Source organism: Nelumbo lutea, chromosome 4 (genome assembly GCF_056320005.1).
Source record: "Nelumbo lutea isolate HS-2025 chromosome 4, American lotus-T2T, whole genome shotgun sequence".
NCBI lineage: Eukaryota > Viridiplantae > Streptophyta > Magnoliopsida > Proteales > Nelumbonaceae > Nelumbo > Nelumbo lutea.
Genome location: NC_142687.1, coordinates 36,527,532 through 36,548,678, shown reverse-complemented (window position 1 = coordinate 36,548,678; position 21,147 = coordinate 36,527,532). Strand labels below are relative to the sequence as shown.

The 21,147-nt window shown below is 35.6% G+C and overlaps 1 protein-coding gene across 2 annotated transcripts in view; it reads left to right on the top strand.

Annotated features, from left to right (window-relative positions):
* VCL1 (vacuoleless1 (VCL1)) overlaps positions 1-772 on the top strand; it is a 47,052-nt gene extending 46,280 nt beyond the window's left edge. For both annotated transcript variants that reach the window (XM_088984662.1, XM_088984661.1), the window contains exon 15: positions 379-772. In XM_088984662.1, coding sequence (XP_088840788.1) covers positions 379-543 — 165 coding nt within the window. In that variant the 3' untranslated portion in view covers positions 544-772. The remainder of the gene's footprint in view (positions 1-378) is intronic.
* Positions 773-21,147: the final 20,375 nt, after the last annotated feature.

Here is a 21,147-nt window from a genome sequence, read left to right as displayed (position 1 = left end):
AAACAAGATGTTCAATTTCAGGATTTGCAATAGCTTCTGATATGACAATAGTATGAGAATCCCATCGTATAATATGGTTTCCCTGAATCCAACAAAATTAATAAATGGATCAAATATGTCTATTAGATCCTAGTTGTACCCAGACCTGGATCTGATTTTTTTCATGGTTTAGCATCAGCTCCACCATGAACATGATGAAAAATGATTAAGGTCCATGCCTGGGTAGCTCAGTGCAAACATTCTTTGTTTCCTTTTATGGCATTGATGCCAATGAGTTAATCAATCTACCAGGCTTGTTTGTCATTGCTGTTAGAAGGGGAAAATACAAGAAAATAATGTTTTTCTCCATACTTGTTTATGAACGGGTTCTTCAAGCAGGCATATGCTCGCCTTGGTATGGCAAAGGAAGCTGCAGACGCTGCATCTCAGTCAAAAGATAATGAATTGCTTGGCAAATTGAAACTAACCTTTGCACAGAATGCAGCAGCTTCGTCTATTTTTGACACCTTGCGGGATCGGCTAACATTCCAAGGAGGTTCTTAGTCATTATATCCATGCTGCTTCCTCATTTTTTAACTACATATCTCTAGATCTGGTCACCGCATTGCAATGCCAGCTGAAATTACTGAGTGCTTAGCGTTTGTGGATTGGCTTGTCTTTGTTACTTGTGAAGTAATGGAGTGTTTCATTGGTGTGGTTAAATTCCTTTCTTGAATGTTGTGTATAATCCAATAAATGTGATCTACGTGGGGATTTTCTTTCATCACAAAAATGCTTGTGACTTTTATACTCAGTGTCTACTTAGTTGGGCTGGAGCAGGGCATTGTTGTGATGTCGATTTCTTTGAACTGATAAGAAATTGGATAGAAGTCATGGAACCATTGAGCAAGGTTAAATTTGTTAGAAACACTGAGGCTATGTTTGGTTTGAAGGAAAATGTAGGGAAAGGAAGGGAAAGGGAAACCTTTACAAACTTTGTATTGGTTTCTCTATCTTTCCTCCTTTCCTTTCTCTACTTTTTCTTTCAAAGCAAACATAACCTAATTGTATCGGAAAGACATTTAAAAGATGTATCGGGATATGCTTTGGATACGACGATACATATTAATGCAGACAAATAAATAGGATATACAGGTTAAATATAAATATATTCATACCATTAAATATGAGACCTAAATGAGTTGTATATATATAGAAATTACGTTTTAGTAATTTTTATGAAAAAATATATCGTAACCAATATACAGGAAAATAGGGTTTACACCCCATTGTGGTTTTGATACGGGGTTGACATGATGAAAGGGCACAATACAAAGGGTTTTGCAGCATTTCCTATGCCTTAATAATATGATATGTATCGATTAATATAGGCTGATATATTGTAAATTTTTGAATCTTGCCCTTGAATTCTCACTTTTCAAGGAATATATGTAAACCGATTGATTTGATACAAAAATAAAAAAAAGGTGCATGAATCTGTTCTTAAAGTACTGATCACGTATCTTAGTTTTCAAATTTTTTATTATTTCTTTGTGATTTCTGAATACATGTTTCTTTTAACTTAAACTTTAAAAACAATGTTTATATTTTGTTGCTACTTAAAGGTAGGGTAGGGATGCGTGGGTTAGGTTGGGTTGAGGTCAATCTAATCGAACCTGAGTTGTTGAAACCCCAACCCTAACCCCAACCTGAATCCAAAACTATAGGTTGTATTCAGGTTGGGCTCAGTTAAGCCTCGGGTTTGGGTTGGTCAAGCCCCCAACCCTGACCTGACCCAAAGTTAAGGCAGGCTCATACTTTTTAACCCTAATCCTAACCCAAACTTCAACTAAACCCAAGCCAATCCAGCCCTACATTTATGAGATAGGGTTTAGGCAACCCAACCCAAGTTGTGGCTCTACTTATAAGTTTACAATGTGAAGACTTTACTAACATTAACAAATAGGGACAAGGTTTAGAGTATTGGAAATCATAGTGTTTAGAAAACTGGACCTAACTGGCTGATTGGACCGGTTGACCGTGATTAGGACCTTGACCAATTTAGTCTTACCTAATAACCACTTTTATTAAAAAATTGGTGAAAACCGGATACCGGTTGATTTAATAGAAAAACCGATGAACTAGTCCCAAATTCATGAAATTGCCCAAGTGTTTAACCAATTGAAATTTTAAAATACATTTAATAAGATTTGAAAAACAAACTTGTCATCCAAACACCATATTTAATTATATTAAAAATTGTAAAAGTATATTGTATATAGTATTTATGACCTTTAATATATATATGTGCGCCATATCATTACGGTTTGTCCTTGGTTAAACCTCTGACCCATGAACCCCTCCCTTCTTTAGTTCTATGTCCGATTTGGCTCTTTGAACATTGAGAAATCATCACCATCCAACCCTTATCTTATGTTCTATTGTTAAAAAAATCCCAACTATATAATTTTGGATCCTGCTTCACCATTCTGTAGAGGAGTAAGTCAGGCCATGTTGAGCCAGTACGACATGGTCTACACCAAGCACAAGTTGTGATTCCCTCCCTTGGGATACTTCAGGGGGTCGACCCAGCATGGCCCATGGCTCAAGCTTATGCGGACCCGTGTTGTGCCATGCCATGGGCTTGGGTCGGGTAGGTTGTAGGCCATGTTGAGCTAGGCTACAATCTGGGCTGAACTGGGCTTCTTTTTTTTTTTTTTGTTTTTTTCTGACATTTTGATTTTTTTTTTCACTTTTTTGCTAAGTAAAATACTCGACTTTGGGAACAAATTGAAAAAATAAAAATTTAACAAAAAGTAAAAAATACTTAACAAAATACAAAATGTACAACAAATAGGAAAAAATGAATTTTATTTCATTTGAATTTGAACAAAACAATGATCAATGAATAAATGAAATATGGAAAATGGAATAAAATATAAAAATTATAATGGAGTTATAAATTGAAAATAAAAACATTACATTGTTGAAAAAATAATAAATAATTTAAATAAAATTGAAAAACAAAATTTACAATAATTTTAAAAAATACTACACAATTGTTGAGTATAAAAAAAGATCACTGCTATTGTGATTTCTATCATGTGTTGTAGCTAATTTCAGAGTTAATTTGATCCATTGCGTACCTAGTAGAGGACTTATTAGTTTGCTTCTCATGTGAAACCCGTTATTTGTTGTAGCCCAATCCCAAAATTAATTGAACTTATGCTGACATGTTTTATCAACCTGTGTATAGAAGAACCATCTCATAAACTTGTCTGACATTCGAATCCAGTTGTTTATTATTGTTATGAGTGCAAACTGGGTAAGCCCCAAAATGGCTCGGAATCGTATCGGGCCTGACACGGCTCATTTACCATCATACTGGGTCGTGTTAGGCCATGGACAGCACAACTTGATTTACACCTCTAAGCCGACCCCATATAGTGGGGATAAGTTAAGGATGATGTCGATGATGATGATGATACACCATTTATTGTATTATGCCAAAAAAAAAAAAACATTTTACACAAGCACAACCCACATATAAATCTTTACATTATGTATAAATATGTAGATAATGATGTTCCCATGTATTTTTATTTAGGGTAAATTACAAAGACCTCATTGTACTATGGGATCTGTGACAAAGACCCCCTTGTACTTTGTTTTGCTACAAAGACCCCGTTGTATTATGACCATGAGACAAAGACCCCCCTAACTGTTAAGTCAGATGGCAGAATGCGTTAAATTACCAAAATAACCCACTAAACTTTTTTTATTTTCTTTTTTTGCCCTTTTTTCTTTTAAAACCTATTTAACCTATTGTTTTCCCTTTCTTCTCTTCTTTTCCCCTCCCTCACCGTCCTCTCTCATTCTTTTTCTCTCCCAACTCTCCGAAATCAAAGGAAGGAGTATGTCTACCCATATCTTCGAGAAGATCGCCCAACTTCAAGCTCTTACAAATCTTAGCCTACATGACAACGTTATCACAGGGGCAAGAGGGGATCTAAAGTTAGTCACCTAAGATACAGAAGTATTTGGCATTTGGATAAAGCTGAACCCATTTAAAATCAAAAGGTCTTTCACCAACATTGGCTTTGATCCTTTCCCAATGCACCTGTTGGATCATCATGTATGTGTAAAGGATTCCCGAATAAAATCAAAAGGTCAATACGATCGAGAATCCATTAAATTTTCTGATGCCCCAGAACCCAGAAATCTGAAGTGAGTACATCAACAACTGAAAAGGCAAAGCTTATCATCCACTATCACCAGATAGATGCTTATAGTCTCTAGATTCATCAATTGTGGTCTTGAACGATGAACTTTATCGTTGCTGGTGCTCATATTGGTATACCACTTTTTGACAAATTCTATGTTGAACCCAATGGATCAAAGACTATGCTGCATTCCATGCATATATAACATCTCTCACGTTTGAGTTTAAGACTAACATCTAGTAGTAACAACCCCTGAAAATCTTTGTGCTGGTTCTATTTTTGCGTTTAGCATTTATAATTTTGGACTAGTGATATTCATGTTAGAGCCATTTCTTGGTAGCTTGGTACAAGTGATGACAGGCAAGTACATATGTTATAAGGACCCATAACCCCTAAGGATCAAGAACTACCGAACTACTTGCAGATTCACAGATGCAGACCCAGACTTGGTATCCCCTTTCCCCACAATTAAATTTATGTCTTTCTATTCACCCCTGTTCTCACTAACTGGTCTAGAAGGCTATTGGCATATCTAGGTATTCCATTTGAATGAGAAGTTCATCTTGGAAGTCGAAGCCTTTTGCTCCAGGACCTTCTGTCCTTAACGGAAACCAACTAACTACTCATTAACAAATAACAACCCCCTTCAATTATCAACCCAGTCTAGTATGAAGAGTAATTATATTTAGCAATAGTGTCTGAACTCTGAAGGAGGACAAGAAGTCATTTTCTTATTAGGTTTGAAAAGCTTAGCAGAATGGTCCATTAATGACCACTGACAACCAACAAAGATCCTTTCAGAATAGGTTTCTGGTGTTTTTATATTCCTGATGCATGCATAGCGTGGTGGTAGAATTCTCTGATGAAAGAACCACATAATTGTGATAACTGAGAATGGAGAGTGGAGATCCTGACATTGTTAAGGGGAAGGGAACGAAGAGAGATTGGGGGAGAGAGTGGAGAGAAAGGGAGAGAGAAGGAGAGAGAGAGAAATGTGAAGGAAGGGAAGGATAGTATCGGAAGATTATGAAAGATGAACTGTGTTTTTCTAGTCTAGTTATTAAAAGGGTAGTATGGGGATAAAAAAATATTGTAATGGCCTTTTTGGATGGAAGGCTAACGAAAGGGGGTCTTTGTCACAAATCCCATAGTATATGGGGTCTTTGTAATTTACCCTTTTATTTATTTTGTTTCTATTGCACAACCCAAAATATATATGAAGCAACGAAAGATGGGCTAAAAAACCCTTTAACCCAACCAACTTGCTCAGGCCTGAGTCCTGACCGAGTTCGTCCAAGTTAAGACTTAATACAGTGTGGCCTTTGGCTAGTCAAGTTGGGCTTAACCTATGGTTGATAACCTAAACTGAGTGACCAAGTTTTATGATTGTGTTTTGTGTTGGCTCTAAACCCAGCTCCACGCTTGTAAGTTGCAGCCTTATTATAGACTAATTTTAGAATTTGAAGAAGTTATGATCAACATTGTGCATGAGAAACCACCTACTATGCTTATAACCTTGGTGCAAGTTTAGAGTTATAAAATAGCAAGGACTATGAATTGTGGATGATTGAAGTAGTTCAAAGGCCTCAAGTCTCAAAATTTAACCGGGATCATGACCCTTGATAGGGTGGAATTTTGAAACAAAACTTGGCTATGAAATCTAAAACAATTGGAACAAGGCTCCAGTGAGTTTAATTTGAGTCTGTTTGATCAACCATCTTACTAGCAGAAATTTCAGTTTTTGTAATATATATATATATATATATATATATATATATCCAAGTAGTGAATCTTAGATTTTTCTTTTTCTTCCTTTTTTGGTGGGGATCAATAACAATGAATGATAGAAACATATTTGATTAATGAAAATATGAAAGAGGACTGCTGAAAATCTAATTGCAAGGAAGAAAGCAAATTACAAACAACATTTGACAAAACAAGATATAAAAGTTTAAAAGTTAAAGATGGGTTTAATTTGGGTATTGTGGCCTTCAAAAAAGGTCTATTCTTCGAACTTTCTATTTACAAGATAATTTGCACAGGACATTAACTGTTAGGTAGCGATCCTTGTGAGATTGAAGAGCTGGGCTCTTGAATAATGTAAGGAACCATGGTGTTAGGATTTGATAAGCCTGGGCAATCTCCAATGCGATTATCGATATAAGAAGCTGGCACGTCAATAGATAAGCATGGGTAGTCTTACTTGATATTACTAATCTCAGAAGCTATTGAGTCAGCAACTGGTGGACATGGATATATATGACGAACAATTTTGATCAGCATTAACCATTAGCTTTTTAATATTTGCACTCTCAAAATTAGAAGGTAATCTCCGGTTTTGGTGATCTTGTAGAGTATCCAATGATGGAACTATTTCAGATCAAAAACATTGAATCAGAATAAGATGCACACAAGGAAAATTTTAAGGAACAAATGAAAGCAGCAACAAGAAAATGAAACAAGGAAGCAAATAATTGACCTGTTCACTACGATAGGGAAGTGAGTGTTCATGCATAATCCAATTTGTTTTTGAAGCATTTTTGCAGAATCGATTCACATTTTTTTGTATATTGGTGACACCAAGCTTTTAGTGGCATCCACTATCCTACCCCTGTGATTCTTAACATAGGAGTCCCCGGAACAAGCCTTCCAAAATCCATCACTAGCTCGATGATGGGGTCTCTATCCATTTACCGACTTTTTTTTTTTTTTGTTATAAGCCTCTTCTCATAGGAGAAAAGAGTGTTTCGCTTTGCCCCGAGCAATCATGGCTGGTAAGCACTGCTCAAAGAGGTTGGAATCAAAAACATAGTATGTGGTTATGGATAAAATTCTTGATGCCTCTTTATTATTGATACCTATCTATTTATAATCATCAAGACAGGAATAACGAACAATAATTGTAAATGATTACAATGATGAGAGAATATTCTTCAATAATCGTCCTATAATCTACTGTAATGACTTGCATTAGGCACGGGTGGAGGCAGGGGTATCATAATGACCTGCCACATCCTTCGTAGGGGAGTCGAGCTGTAACACTTTAAACAAGTAGAGAGCTTCATTACCATTCTTGCCTTCTTCCTCATTGGTCCATGCCACTATCAGTCTATCAACACCAAGAAGATTTCATTGTCTCAACACTGTAAATATCGTAATCATCAATGACGTCTAGAGCAATGCTCCTACTGGAAACCTTCTTCTCTAGATAATAGACGATGAGCTCCTATATCGTCGGTCAGAATGTAAAGCCTAGCGGAATACGACGTACACCTAAACAACTCATCTTCTTGAGCTCCCACATAAGTCTTCACTTCTTATAACATCCAAGTTTCTAATTATAATTGGAAAAAGTAGAAGTTTTTTATGTGTCTAGATTTGCTACTCATAGAGCACTCCTTATACGGACCTCATAGCTGTATATTTAGAACACTTCCCATACTTGTAATATTCAGGGAAGATGTTCCCAATGCATGGTGATGGCAGTGGGATATGGCTATGATGTCAGTGTGGGGAATACTTAATGAAGAGCAAATCCCAATTCGTTTCTAATTACACCGCACTTCTTACTTAAGGACTGCTGAGTTATCTTAACATCCAAATTCCAAAATTCCAAAATTTCAAAATCGGAATCAAAATCACTTATTCCTTCCTCCCATAACATCGTTTGAGAGAATTGAGATATGCTCCTCACAATGTGCACCTCACACCGATCTCACAACCACATCCCACTGTATATTGGGAATATCTCCCCTTAAATAATAAATACAAATATGGGAGATGTTCCTGATGTATGATCAGGACATGCTGTGAGGCACACTCTTTGAGGTACAGATCCGGTCTCCGATTGAGATAACTTGTATAACTTGGTTAAGGAGACCTTAGGATGAAAACAATTGCCATGTGGTCAAAATAAGCCCTTTTCGGATGCTTTAATTTAGATAGCTTGTATAACTTGGAGAGAAAATGGTGCATTTGGTAGGAAAAACTTTGGTTGTTGGGAGCCAACAACCTATGCTGTTGAGAACATTTTTTGGGAATGCCACGTTACCATAGAGTGGGGTAAAATAGTAATTGCCCCCTATTTCTTTTTAATCATAAACATAGACATGAGTATGAATTGGTGAACTTGTCCATCCTAAAAGCACTTTCAACAACATAGGTTGTTGACCCTCAACAGCCAAAGTTAACTCCCTTTGGTAAGTTTTGTTTGAAAGATCTTTCGGTAGACCTAACAGCCCAAAGACAATGTGAATTTTTGCATTAAGATCTTAACAGCCTGAAGACCATTTGCACAAGGCGCGTCTTCACATACGTCTTTCTATACGAAGATGTGATGAAGAAAAGTAGAAAAACTTCATTTGGAGCTTCCCAAAAATAGTCCACAATGAGAACAACATCTTTTTGCGGCTAGATCTTTTCCCAATCAAATAGGAAAAGGCAAAAGTACAAGCTGCTAGCATTCTAAATAGCGGACAATCTGCATGGAGAGATGCACCAAATGGGGCCCATTAGGCCCTGGATTTGTTCACATGGCTGCAATATGTGAGATCATTTGCAAGCCTGTAGAATTGCTTCAATGGGAAAAAGGTCCCCTAATCGGGTCAATTAGGGGCACTCCCTAGCCAATTTTTATGTAGGAGAATGCTGTGGCAGATCAAATTGTTAATATTATAAGTTATCTTAAGTTCTTAACCATATGATTATACCCTGGATCATATTACCACCCAATATTGGATTAATTTCCAAGTAATATGAGCCATCCAAATTTTCAATATTTTAATAGGGGAAGAAAACCCAAAACGAGGGCATATTCGGTGCACCTGGAAAATGATTTTTAAGTTGAAATAATTCCAATGAATAGAGCAAAGTGAGACTAGTTGGCTATTTAAAAAGGAGGCACACTTTCAAGTGACTAGGAATGATTCTCCTCCAGTAGACAACACTTTCTGGTGTTTCTTCCTAAGCAGACAGGTAGGCAAGCATTGGCAATAAGTTTGATCATCACCAGGAAATAAAAAAAAGATTTGCAAGAAATTCTCAAACTATACATTTTTAAGTTCAGCTATCTATCTAAAACAAAATTATATTACTAACGGAGGGGCTGGAGTGGAACCGTTGATCCGTTGACCCATTGACCTGGTCTTTGGTCAAAAACCTTTGAATTAATCAATGATTCATTGGTCCGAGCGGTCGAACCATCGAGCCATTGACTCGTTCAATGGGTTTTGGATGTTTTTTTTTTTTTTATATATTTTTTTAATTGGTAACCATCTAGGCAACCGGTTCCATTTTACCCTAATCTCGGTCCCTGGCAAAAAATTGTTGAATCGGTCAACGACCCATTGACCTAGGCGGTTGAACCGTTGACCCGTTTAATGGTTTTTATCATTTTTTTTAATTTTTGTTGTCAGAATTGGCCATCCGTTCGAACCAAACAGTCGAACCGTTGACCCAAAAACTGGTGGCTAGGACGGTTCCACTTTTAGGTCGTACGAGTCACATGCTCGAATGACATAACACGTATGGTATTGCCTTATGGACCTCACACACTCAATTTTTTGCCTGTAATTTTTGTTGTTAGAACGGGTTGTCCGCTTTTTTATTTTTTTAATTGGAAACTATCTAGGCAATCAGTTCCGTTTTACCCCAATCCCAGTCCCTGGCCAAAAACCGTTGAATTAGTCAATGAGCCATTGACTTGAGTGGTTGAAGCATCAACATGTTGACCCGTTCAATGATTTTTGGCTTTTTTTATTTTTTAAAATTTTTGTTGTTAGAACGGGCCATCCGTTCAAACCGGATGACCAAACCATTGACCCGAAAAATGGTGGCCAAAATGGTTTCATTTTTGGGTCGTATGAGTCACACACTCGAATGACATAACATGTATGATACTGCTCAATGGACCTCACACTCAATTTTTTGCTTGTATTTTTTGTTGTCAGAGTGGGTTGTCCGTTCGAACTGGATGATCGAACCGTCAACTCAAAAACCAGTGGCCAGAACGGTTCCATAATTTTTTGCTTGTAATTTTTTATTGTCAGAATGGGCCATCCGTTCAAACCATTGACCCAAAAACTGGTGGCTAGAATGGTTTCGTTTTTTGGGTCATATGAGTCACATGCTCGAATGACATAACATGTATGATACTATTTAATTGACCTCACAAACTCAATTTTTTGCTTATAATTTTTGTTGTCAGAATGGACTGTCCATTCGAACCGGATGATTGGATTGTTGACCAAAAAATCGGTGGTTAGAACGGTTCTGTAATTTTTTGCTTGTAATTTTTGTTTCAGAACGGGCCATCCATTCGAACTGGATGGTCGAATTGTTAGTTGTTAGAATGTTATTAACAACATTTATCCATAATATTAAGTATTTATACTATTTAATTAAATAATCATTAATGATAGTTTGATAAGATTATTTAGTTATTTTTAATATAACAGTAATTATTAAATTTATGAATAGGATTTTTTAACAATATTTGTTAAATTAATAATACCAAAATTAAATTAAATTAACGGTATTTATCAGTAATAGTATTTTATTAAATAATCAATAACATTTTTAATTATTTTTAATATAACAATAATTACTAAGTTTATTAATAGTATTTATTAACAACAGTACTTATAATTTTAATTTAAAATAAAATTAAAATAAATATCTATTTATTAACAATATTTATAATAATAGTAATTATTAATTATAATCACTAATTATATATTTATTAAGTTTCTGTAATAATCAGTAGTTATTAAATTACAGTGGTTAGTTACTGTAATAATTAAATTATTAAATTACTATTATAATTATTCTCACGTGAGATCTACTAGCACGAATAGATTTCATTTACTAAATTCTCGTATTAATATATCTTTATATATATATATATATATCAGATGTCATTTGTATGAATAAAGAAATTATTTGTTTAAATAGACCTAGATATGTAGGTCTCCACCAATGCGATTAGTCTAACAGTTGAAAACCAATTGATTTCTCCACGACACAAGAATATCTGAATGCTAATTGATTTTTCCTAAACTTGAAGCGCATCCCCGGACAAGGTTTCTTGGGAAAATTACCACAAACCTTGCTGAAGAAAGAAAACAAAGAAAATAATGGCTTAAGCACATTTTTTTTAGTGCTGATCTGGACAAATTAAAATACCAAAACTAATCTCTAACCATTAGTAGCACATAAACAAAATAGAAATTCTTATTGATTTTTTTCAGTTTTGTTTAATTATTAAGTTCATAACCTGAAAGAACCATTGAACCTAAAAGCTTAAGCTGTTAAGTATGAATAATTTGAATGCGTTTTATTCTCTAACATGTTCCCTCACATAAAAAGCTCATTATTGGGCTTGAAGTGTGGACAGCACAGGCCTAATGTTACCTTAATCACTCTGATATTATCTCAAAGAACCATTAAACTTAAAAGCTTAAATTAATAAGTGAAATCCTTAAATAGGTTTTATTTTCTAACACACAAACACGTCAAACATATCAACTGCATTGCCTGCAGAAATAATCTCTCTCTATAAAGAACAAAGCCGAACAGGTATCAGCACCCTACTCCCCAAAAACTCTGAGCTAAATGTAAAGTCTACCGAAAAATAAAATAATCAAAACAGAAAATAAAAACTAAATTCCAAGACAACTTTCCCTTACTAGCCTATTAACAGAACCTTACCAGTCGAAGCAAGAGAAAAAAATACTAAATTCCAAAACACACTTCTCACATAAATACTGATGGCTCGAACAAAGATTTGAGAAATAAACAGAAAAAATTAGAGAGATATATTGAACACTTGCAGAGAGATATTATTAAGAAGAAGAAGAAGAAGGGAGCGGAGGGAGACATACTTGAATCGTACGATCAATGCCGGGGAAAATACCCCACAATGCTCGAAGTTTCACTGCATTCTCTGCAAATAGTGGAGAGACATGCGAAACGAAAGCCAAGTGAAAACTGAAGACATTCGAACCCATGAGGACCATGACCGGATACCTTCAAATGGGTGGTTACGAGTCGAGTTTTTTACAAGGTTAGATTCATGAAAAGTTCAATTCGGTTCAGTTTAAGCTGAGCTTCAAATTAAGCTTGAGCCTAATATATAGGATCATTTGCTAATTGAATTGCATGTCAAATAAAAAACAATTTTTTATACGTATAGTTTTTTATTTTTATAAAATATTTGATTCATAGTCGAACTCAAACTGAACCGAATTCAAACTTACAAGCTTTTGCCTTGAGCTAAATTTGAATTCAAGTCTCTATCTCGAACCAAGTTCAAGCTATCTTGAGCCTCATAGTTTATTATTGAGTCGGGCTCAAATAGCTAGATCTGCTTGGCTCGGCTTGGCTCAAATACACCCTTGATTTCACCCAAATTTGTTCCACATGTCAAATGGGCTTTTGATGGATATTAATTAAATATGGGTTGTAGGGATGCAACTTGGGTTTGCCCAACTTAGCATTTTACATTGCTTCAGGCCCACCTTGGCTCCACTCAAGTTTTGACAAAAGTCCAATCTGAATCCACCCAAGTGCTTAATGGGTTGCGGGTAAACCTGTTCATGGGTTGGCCTCGCGCTTGGCTTTTGCCAAAATTTGAATGGCCTTGGCCCAAAGCATGAGCTTCACATAGTGTATAGTCAGGCTTGAAACCCAGCCCGTGAACAAGTCTTGTAGGTGGTTCAAATGGCTGCTCAAGCATTGCAACATTGTCACATTTTCTAAAAAGTGCAAATCTCTTAAATTATTCTAAGTTCTAGGAAATTGACCAACTTTACCGCTAATGTTTTACATATTGTTAGGGGTGAAACTTGGGCAGGTCCAATTCAAGTCTGAAACAAATCCAGCCTGAAATTTTACATGGGCTGAGCTTGAATTTCCAATCCTCAGGTTGGGTTCAGTCCAGGAATTTGGGCTTTTTTATTTTTTGGGTTGGACCCATGCTTAGCTCTTAGGTAACCCAAACCTAGTCTGACTATAAACATATATACATACATACACATATAGATATATATTTATAAATATGCATACATATTGTATACATATTTACATATATAAGATGCCAACCGGTTAGTTGGTAATAAGGTCTCCTGCTAGTTATAGTGGAGACTTGGGATTGAATTCCACCTGCACCTTGGAGGGCTACTCCCTCCCCCAATTGTGTAACCCCTTGGAGCAGAAAAAGGGGTTTTTACGATCCACTCCACATCAGAATTCATAACTTCGTCATACAGTTTGGGTCAGTGTTAAGGGGGAAAGATGCCAAATTCACAAGGAATGGTGTTTATACGTGGAGTGGGTCATAAACACATTGGGGAAAATAGTTTCCCTATTTTTGTGGTCAACTGAACCGTAAACCCCCCCCCCCCCCCCAAAAAAAAAAAAAAAAAAAAACAGAAGATGAAAAAAATACATATTTACAGGTATACATATTTGCATAAAATGTATATATATATATGTATAATTTTAAAGCAGGTTCAGTGACTAATCGGAGGCCGTGTCCAATCCGTGTGCATCAAATTATAATACGGGTTAGGCTCAGGTTGGGAAGATCAGATTTAGTCTCGGGCTCGTTCTAAGCTTGGGCCTTAAGCCCAAATCTTGAGGTTGGACTTGAGTGACTATAAACATTGCCCAACCCACCTGGCTTACACCTTTACATATTGTCTCAAAGTATCCCTAAATTTTTTTTTTTTTTAAATTGACTAAATTTATTGTTAATGGGTATTTGAAATTTGTTGTTAATGGCCCTGTCGAGTGCAGCCATGGCCGATGAGGCGATGACAAAGAAAGCCAGATCAACAAAAATTATGAAAAAAACAGACCAATTGAACTGTTTTGACTAGGGGCATAACAGGGTTTTTGAAATGATGTCAACTGCATGTGAAGTCACGTGTAAACAGATCATAATTACAGAGTAACGAGGGAAAACTTAGTCCAATGATTTTCATTGGCAGGAGAGGTTTAATTCCTTTGAAAGAAGAAAGGGGAGGTTTTAGCATTTATCATAAACTTAGGGAGGCTTTAAGTCTTTTATAAAAAAGCACTTCAACCCACCAAAATTGAGATCGATTTCGGTCAGGAAAAGCCCATGCTCACACTGTCCCAACAGCCTCTTACAATCTTGTATCAGGAATATCTCCCCATGAAATAAAGCACATAATTATAGAGATATTCTCAATGTAAAGCTGTAAAAACTGTTAGAATGGGTATTGTCCTGACCGAAACTGAATTCACCAAAACCACTCAACAACATTAGTAATTCAACTATTAAGATGAAATGAATAAACTCATGATGTCATAATTAATTAATTAATAAAATATAATAAGTAGATTAAATATAGAAAATTACCTGAAAAGTATACAAAGTTTGTATAAAAAGTGTTATACCTATAATATTATATTTATTATATTAGACAAAAATAAATTTGATGAATAAGAATTAGTTTTTGTTAATGACAAAAAAAAAGGCTAAAATGACAAAAGCTAAGAAAGAGAATTCATATTTGAGTCATGACGTACTGAGCAGATCAAATGGTTTAGTGGTTTAATCGATTGAATCATATGGTTGAACCTGTCATAATGACGAAAGTATAACAAATATATAATTTTTTGTAAAAATAAATTGAGTATACTGTAAATATTATATATTCATCATATTAAAAAAAAATGTGTGATAAATAAGAATATTTTTTATTAATTATGGAAATGGATAAAAAATATAATAAATAGATAAAAATACAAAAAATTATAGAAACACTGTAAAAAAGGACATACCTCTAATATTAAATATTCACAATATTAAACAAAAATAAAAATTATTTTTTAATGATAAAAAGGCATACAAAAAAGGAAAGTAAATTAATATTTGACCTCTAACATGCTAGTAGGGTAAAATGGTGCATTGGTTCAACCTTGGTTGAGTCAATGGTTTTTATAGAAAGAAGTTCAATGGTGGAAAAGACCCAAAATTTTGGCCTAGTGTTAGGCCAACCAGTTTGATCAATTGGTTCAACCATGTGTTGAAAACACTATTTTGTTACGATGGCTGATGCCTCCTACTATTTTCCCTTTACAACCAGACAATAGAACATGAAAATTTTATACCCACTTTCCCTTTCTCATCCAACCCCATTCCTTCCCAAAAATATCCCACAAATCAAATGGAAAGCGGACATCAATCACATAGAGGAAGATTATTGCAAAGACCAAAATGAGAGTTAATGTGCCCAAAGATCCAATATTTGAGATGGCCACTCAATTGCCATCCCCACCCCTTAAACGGAGTTCCATTGCTTGCATATGCAGTGGTAGCAGAATAGAGTGGAGATGTGAAGATGGATCAGGAACCTCTTAATTCTTGCTACTGATAGAGGAAGGATATATTTTCACCATTTTCTGATTTTTTCTTCTTCGTTTTTTGAGAATGGCATGTAAAAAACAAAGAAACCCTATACAAGATTGGGTTCTAGAGGAGAAGAGGAAGAACATGGTAGTGCGCTTTCTTAATTGTCTCACCATTGATTAGCAAGGATTGTTGTTTGCTGCACTTTTCTCCACTGACCAGCAAGAATGCTGATTGAAGAGACAAAACTAGGGTTGATCATGGGCCAGACCCTAGCAAGCTGGGTGTAGCACCTATGCTAAGGGCTTTAGTCTAGGCTTGGGCTTGGTTTTGGGCCTATGATTTCAAATGTATTATAGTCCAGGCTTGGAACATTCAGAGTCCTATATGACAATTATACCATTTCAGCTAAGAAAAATTATATAAAATAGTTGAAAGACCAGATAGGTTGTATGGTGTAAAGCGCTGGGAAATTAAGAAACAATATATCCAAAAAATGAGTGTTGCAAAACTGTTAATGTTTAGATGGATGAGTGGTAAAACTAAGAAGGATAGGATTATGGATGAAGTCATATGAAAGAACTTAAGAATAGCTCCAATAAATTATAACATGAGAGGAAGTAGATAGAGATGGTTCGGGCATAGAAGACCACCTAATGCACCCGTTAGATAAAGTTATATATTACAGGCTGAAAGGGACTAGTAAAGCTAAGGATAAATAAAAAAGAACTTGGCTAGAAGTTACAAGAAATTATTGAAGTGTCCAAAATTTAATAATCGACTTAACATATCTTATATCTTACGAAGGTTAGATTTGGGATAATCAATTGAGAGACTAATTTACCCTTCATTATGTTCAAATTTTCAAAGAGAAACATCAAGAAAACAAAGCCCCACTTTCAACTCCATCAAACTCTCCTATCATCTCTCTTAGGCAATAGAAATTTGTTTTACATTTGTAGAAGAGAGCTTAGAATGCAACGTAGTGGAAACCAAATGTAATCAACACTTGAAACAAAGAAAAGAGCTCAAACCCCAATTGTTATTTAACCTCTTCCGTGCTTATTACCCACCCAACATCGGAGTCCGGATTTCCTATTCCCACAAATTCTGCCCACGTCTACCCACATAACATTGCAGCTACACATAAAAAGTGTCTCATCCTCGTATATAATATTATGCAGGGATAAATGCTCTCAATTCATGGAAATAGTGTGTTGTGGATAGATGTGGGCAAAAGATCTGGAGTCCCAACAAGCTCAATTTCAAGTGGGAATTCAAATTCTATCCACTCAAATTCACTCCCATGACAAGATCATAATCAGACATTCCAGCCTCAGCAGCGCACACACATCGGACATGTATGTTCCCCTCTTGCCTAGAGGAATTCAATTAAAGTCAGATCTACAGTTCTGAAGGAATTGTAGAACTGTGCATTTGCAGCTAAAACTGAAACCCTACTATCCTCATGGATAAGTAAGTCCAGCTTCTTTGCTCATCCAGAACGATGCCTTCACTACTCAAAGTTCCCTTTGAATTCTCACTTCTAAATTGGGACATTCTTCATGAATGGGAGTAAGTTCATCCTTGGAGTGCTACTTCGGCACCAACATTTGATCACAGAATGGGAGTGATTAGACTTGCACCAAAACACTACTTGAAGCATACTTATGGATTTTGTACTTGAAAACTTCAGTGTCTGTATAAGTTAATTCAAGAAACCTCAAAGTATAACTAATGTAGAGATGGCCGAGTTGTTCTAAGGGCGTGGGTTCAAATCTTGCGATTTTGTATTTATTTGCTTGCTAAAATGGCTCAACTTTTGAAGTCAAAGAATATATTTAGAAATTAAAAGTTTTGGGCCGAGCCCCAAGCTGAAACAGAAGTTAGGCCCAACTCTCAAGCCTAAAAATTGATCACCCCAGTTTCTTCGTTTCTTTCATTTTTTTAATAGAAAAAAAATGAGCTATACAAGCCGGGGGTATCTCTTCCCCAAGAATCCGAAAAACAAATCTGATAAGGTCCCAAGCCTACCAGAAAGTGTGCTATGAGCGAGCCAATTCACCGCTTGATTTACTTCCTGAAATGTATGACAGAAGGTGACGATAGAGCTGAAACATGCTGAAACGCTAGGGCACTCATTGATGATGGAGACCAAATTCCACGGATCCTTCATTCTCTTTCTGAGACAATCAACCACGAGCTTTGAATTGCCCTGAGGAATGACTGGGAAATCCTTGTAATTTAGCGTGTTAATGGCTTTCCAAACAGCCCAAGCCTTGGCCAAATTAATAGAGACGAAACCAATAATATAAGTTTTGAAATCAAGAACTGAATCCAATCGAGCATCAACTATCCGAATTACGGGATGCATCAAAATTAAACCTTGATTGTCCCACGTCCTGGGTTACACCACCCAATCGTCTTCCAATCTTTATTTCATAAAAGCCTTAAATCGCTATTATTTTCTTTAAAACCATATTTATGAAAAAAATATAATTTCACCCTTAAAAATAGATAAGATTGACAGTGAAATTATATTTAATAAACTTTTAATATGTTGACTTTTGTTTGGAGTCCAAACGAAAAATTCCTTTGATCCTGAGACCTGAGTAGGCCTGATAGCCGGCCGGGCTTGGGTTCGGACATTTTAAATAAGCCTACCTAGCCCATCCATCCCAATAATATAATAAATAATCAAATATATTAGCCAGTAATAGATATCAGGTAATACTTGTATTTTGTGTGATTTTATTTAAGTGTGATTGGATAGAAATATGGAAATTAATAGATATCTGATCATTTTCTGTTAATAATTGGTAACGCCCACCCCAGCCCAGACCATGAATAAGTCTAATCCTGACTGAAAAAGGAGGGAAAACCTTCAATCGTTAATATCCAACCCATTTACATCGACCGAAAGGATGCATTAACCCATATTCGACCTGCTTAGGGGAATATGAAAAAACACATATTAAGAAACAAAAATGATTTTTTCACTCTTTGATTTCATTTATTGAATACTTTTGGGTTGCTTAGGGGCCCTCCTATTGGTTTGAAGTTTGAACTCTAATAATAAAAAAAAAAAGCTTTGAAAATTTGTGATTTTCTGTTTTATTTGATATTTGAATGCAAAGAATGTTGTTTTCAAATGTCAATTCTGAATTCTTTAAAAGGATCATTTATCATTTTGCCCCTAAAATATTTCAGAACACTACAATTAGGAGTTTCAAATGAACTATATTTCAACCAATCTGGTCCAATCCAATATGAGTCTATTAAAATGGATAAGGTTCAGTCTAATCCGAGGAATACTCTGGACCATTTTGGAGCAGTCCAATTCAATGCTTGGACCATCCATTCTGTTCAAATTGATTGCAATTTAGATTGGTTCCAATCCAAACCTGGCCCATTGAGAATTGGTTTCAATTTAGATAATGAGATATGATGCCATGTATGTCGTAAAAGGGTTCTATGTTTCAAATTTACTCCCTTGATTTGTTTTGGTTCTTTGTAGCTATTTCTCTTTGTATTTTGTATGTTACATAAAAGAACCAATCAAAGAGAGGGGTGCAAATGACCAACTAAACTACTAGGTCATCTACAACAAAGCCATGCTTCTAGGGCCAGAGCTAGGATTGGTTTGGAGAGAGAGAGAGACATAGAGAGAGTTGGATGGGGATATTGCATACCCTTGATAAATTAAACTAAAATGATTAGACAATTATATGTTATTAATAAAATGAACTAGAAATATCTATATATCATGAATAAATACTTGAAAACAACGTTTTCTGAGAATTGAACTAATAATTCTAATAAAAATACACGTATTGTTTTTTTTTTTTTTTGATTTTAAAAACTTAAAAAAAAAATTAATGCATCCAATAATGCTTAGAAAACAGAACATGAAAATACAAACAACAATAAAATTCCCAATAAAAACGCTAGGAAATAGAGATAAGTCCATCACTTGGAATAAACCAAACCATTGAAACAAAGAGACAACAAATTGAACACCAGGATAGAACCTCACGAGACCTAGATAAAACCACACATGGTTGAATTGTCCTAATGAAGGGTGAAAAGTTCAAGGGCTTGTGTCATTTGGTTGGGAGTACAACAATTCCCAAGACCTGGATAAATTGCGAGAAGCAGAACGTACAAGGTAGGTGGTTACAGGGAGAGTCTCTTTCATAGTTAAATGATGGTGAGAGGAAGAAAGAAAGGATTGAAGTCTCTCTCCGGAATTAATTAACTTGGGTGCAACTAGATAAATACACTGGTCATTTTTATTTGGAAAAAGTTGAGTCCAGGATTAAGTTGTTTAGGTTATGTGTAGCTAGTGCTGTTTTTTCAAGGCCAAACAATGCAGCTAGTTGTCTCTAAATAGAATAAGGCTCACAGATAGGGGTATGGATTTAGGGCTCTATTGCTCTAAAACAAGACTGATTGGAAGGAAGAGATAAATGCCTAAAGGTAAAACTCATTCAACTTCTATTCAAAATTATCTATGATATGATGTCTAATACAAGGAAAAAGTATCCTTTTATATTATTAAACTAAAAAATGCTACAACTTTTAGTGTTAATACGTTATTACAAAAATAGCTAAACAATAAGAAAGATAAACTATGTTGACACTTGAAAGTTAAGAATGGAAACTGAAATTTCAAGTGTTTGAAAGCTTTACTCGTATATGTTTAGGTGGTTGCAGGCTTATTTGTGTTGACGATAGAAGACCAAGTCAACATTTATTATAAGCCTTGAAGTGAGGTCAGGTCACAAGGTGGAGTGAAATGATCTTGTAGTCCTAGGCCTTGTGAGATTCGTAATTTGGAGAGGTTTGATCCTGCAGTTGAGCCCCTAGCAATGTGAGTCCGTGTTGTAGGGAGCATTGCAAGACAAGAACAATCAGTGGTCTCTCCACATTTTTGACGGTATCACAACCTCATGGGATTTCTTTCTTGAATCTCAAAGATTGGATTTGCTTTCTTAGTTATTGTGGGAAGTAATCTTGCTCTTAACCCATGCTCCCTTATGTCTCTAGTTCGAGTTCAGAAGAGATAAACCTCGAGTTTGAGAGATTTCAAACGGTTTATTTTCTCCATTATATGGATACTAATGTTTAATATCGAATGCGCTTGATATCTTGAATTATGAGGAAAGTTTAACTCAATAGGCATTGTACAATTTGTGACATCTTTCAATAGGGAGCTACTATTGAAGAAAGAGCATAACCCAGAGTAAGCCTCCTATGTCAAATGCCACCTTTCTTCTATTCTTATTTACTTGGCTTTATAATAGGACTTAGAAGTTTCCAACTTTGTCTTGACTCTAGAGTAGATATCCTTGTATTGGGGTTAGCATGTCATCCACCTTAGCAAGAGGTTTTATTGGAGCAGGCAACTTTGTAAGCTCTAGGGGGCCTAAAGGGTTGAACCCATAGACCATTTCATAAGGGTTTATCTGAATGCTATGTGGGGACCCTTGTAGTAGAGTTCAACTAATGGCACGATGTGTCCCATGCATGATTGGGGGAAACTTGCCCAACTTCGTTTATAGAAGT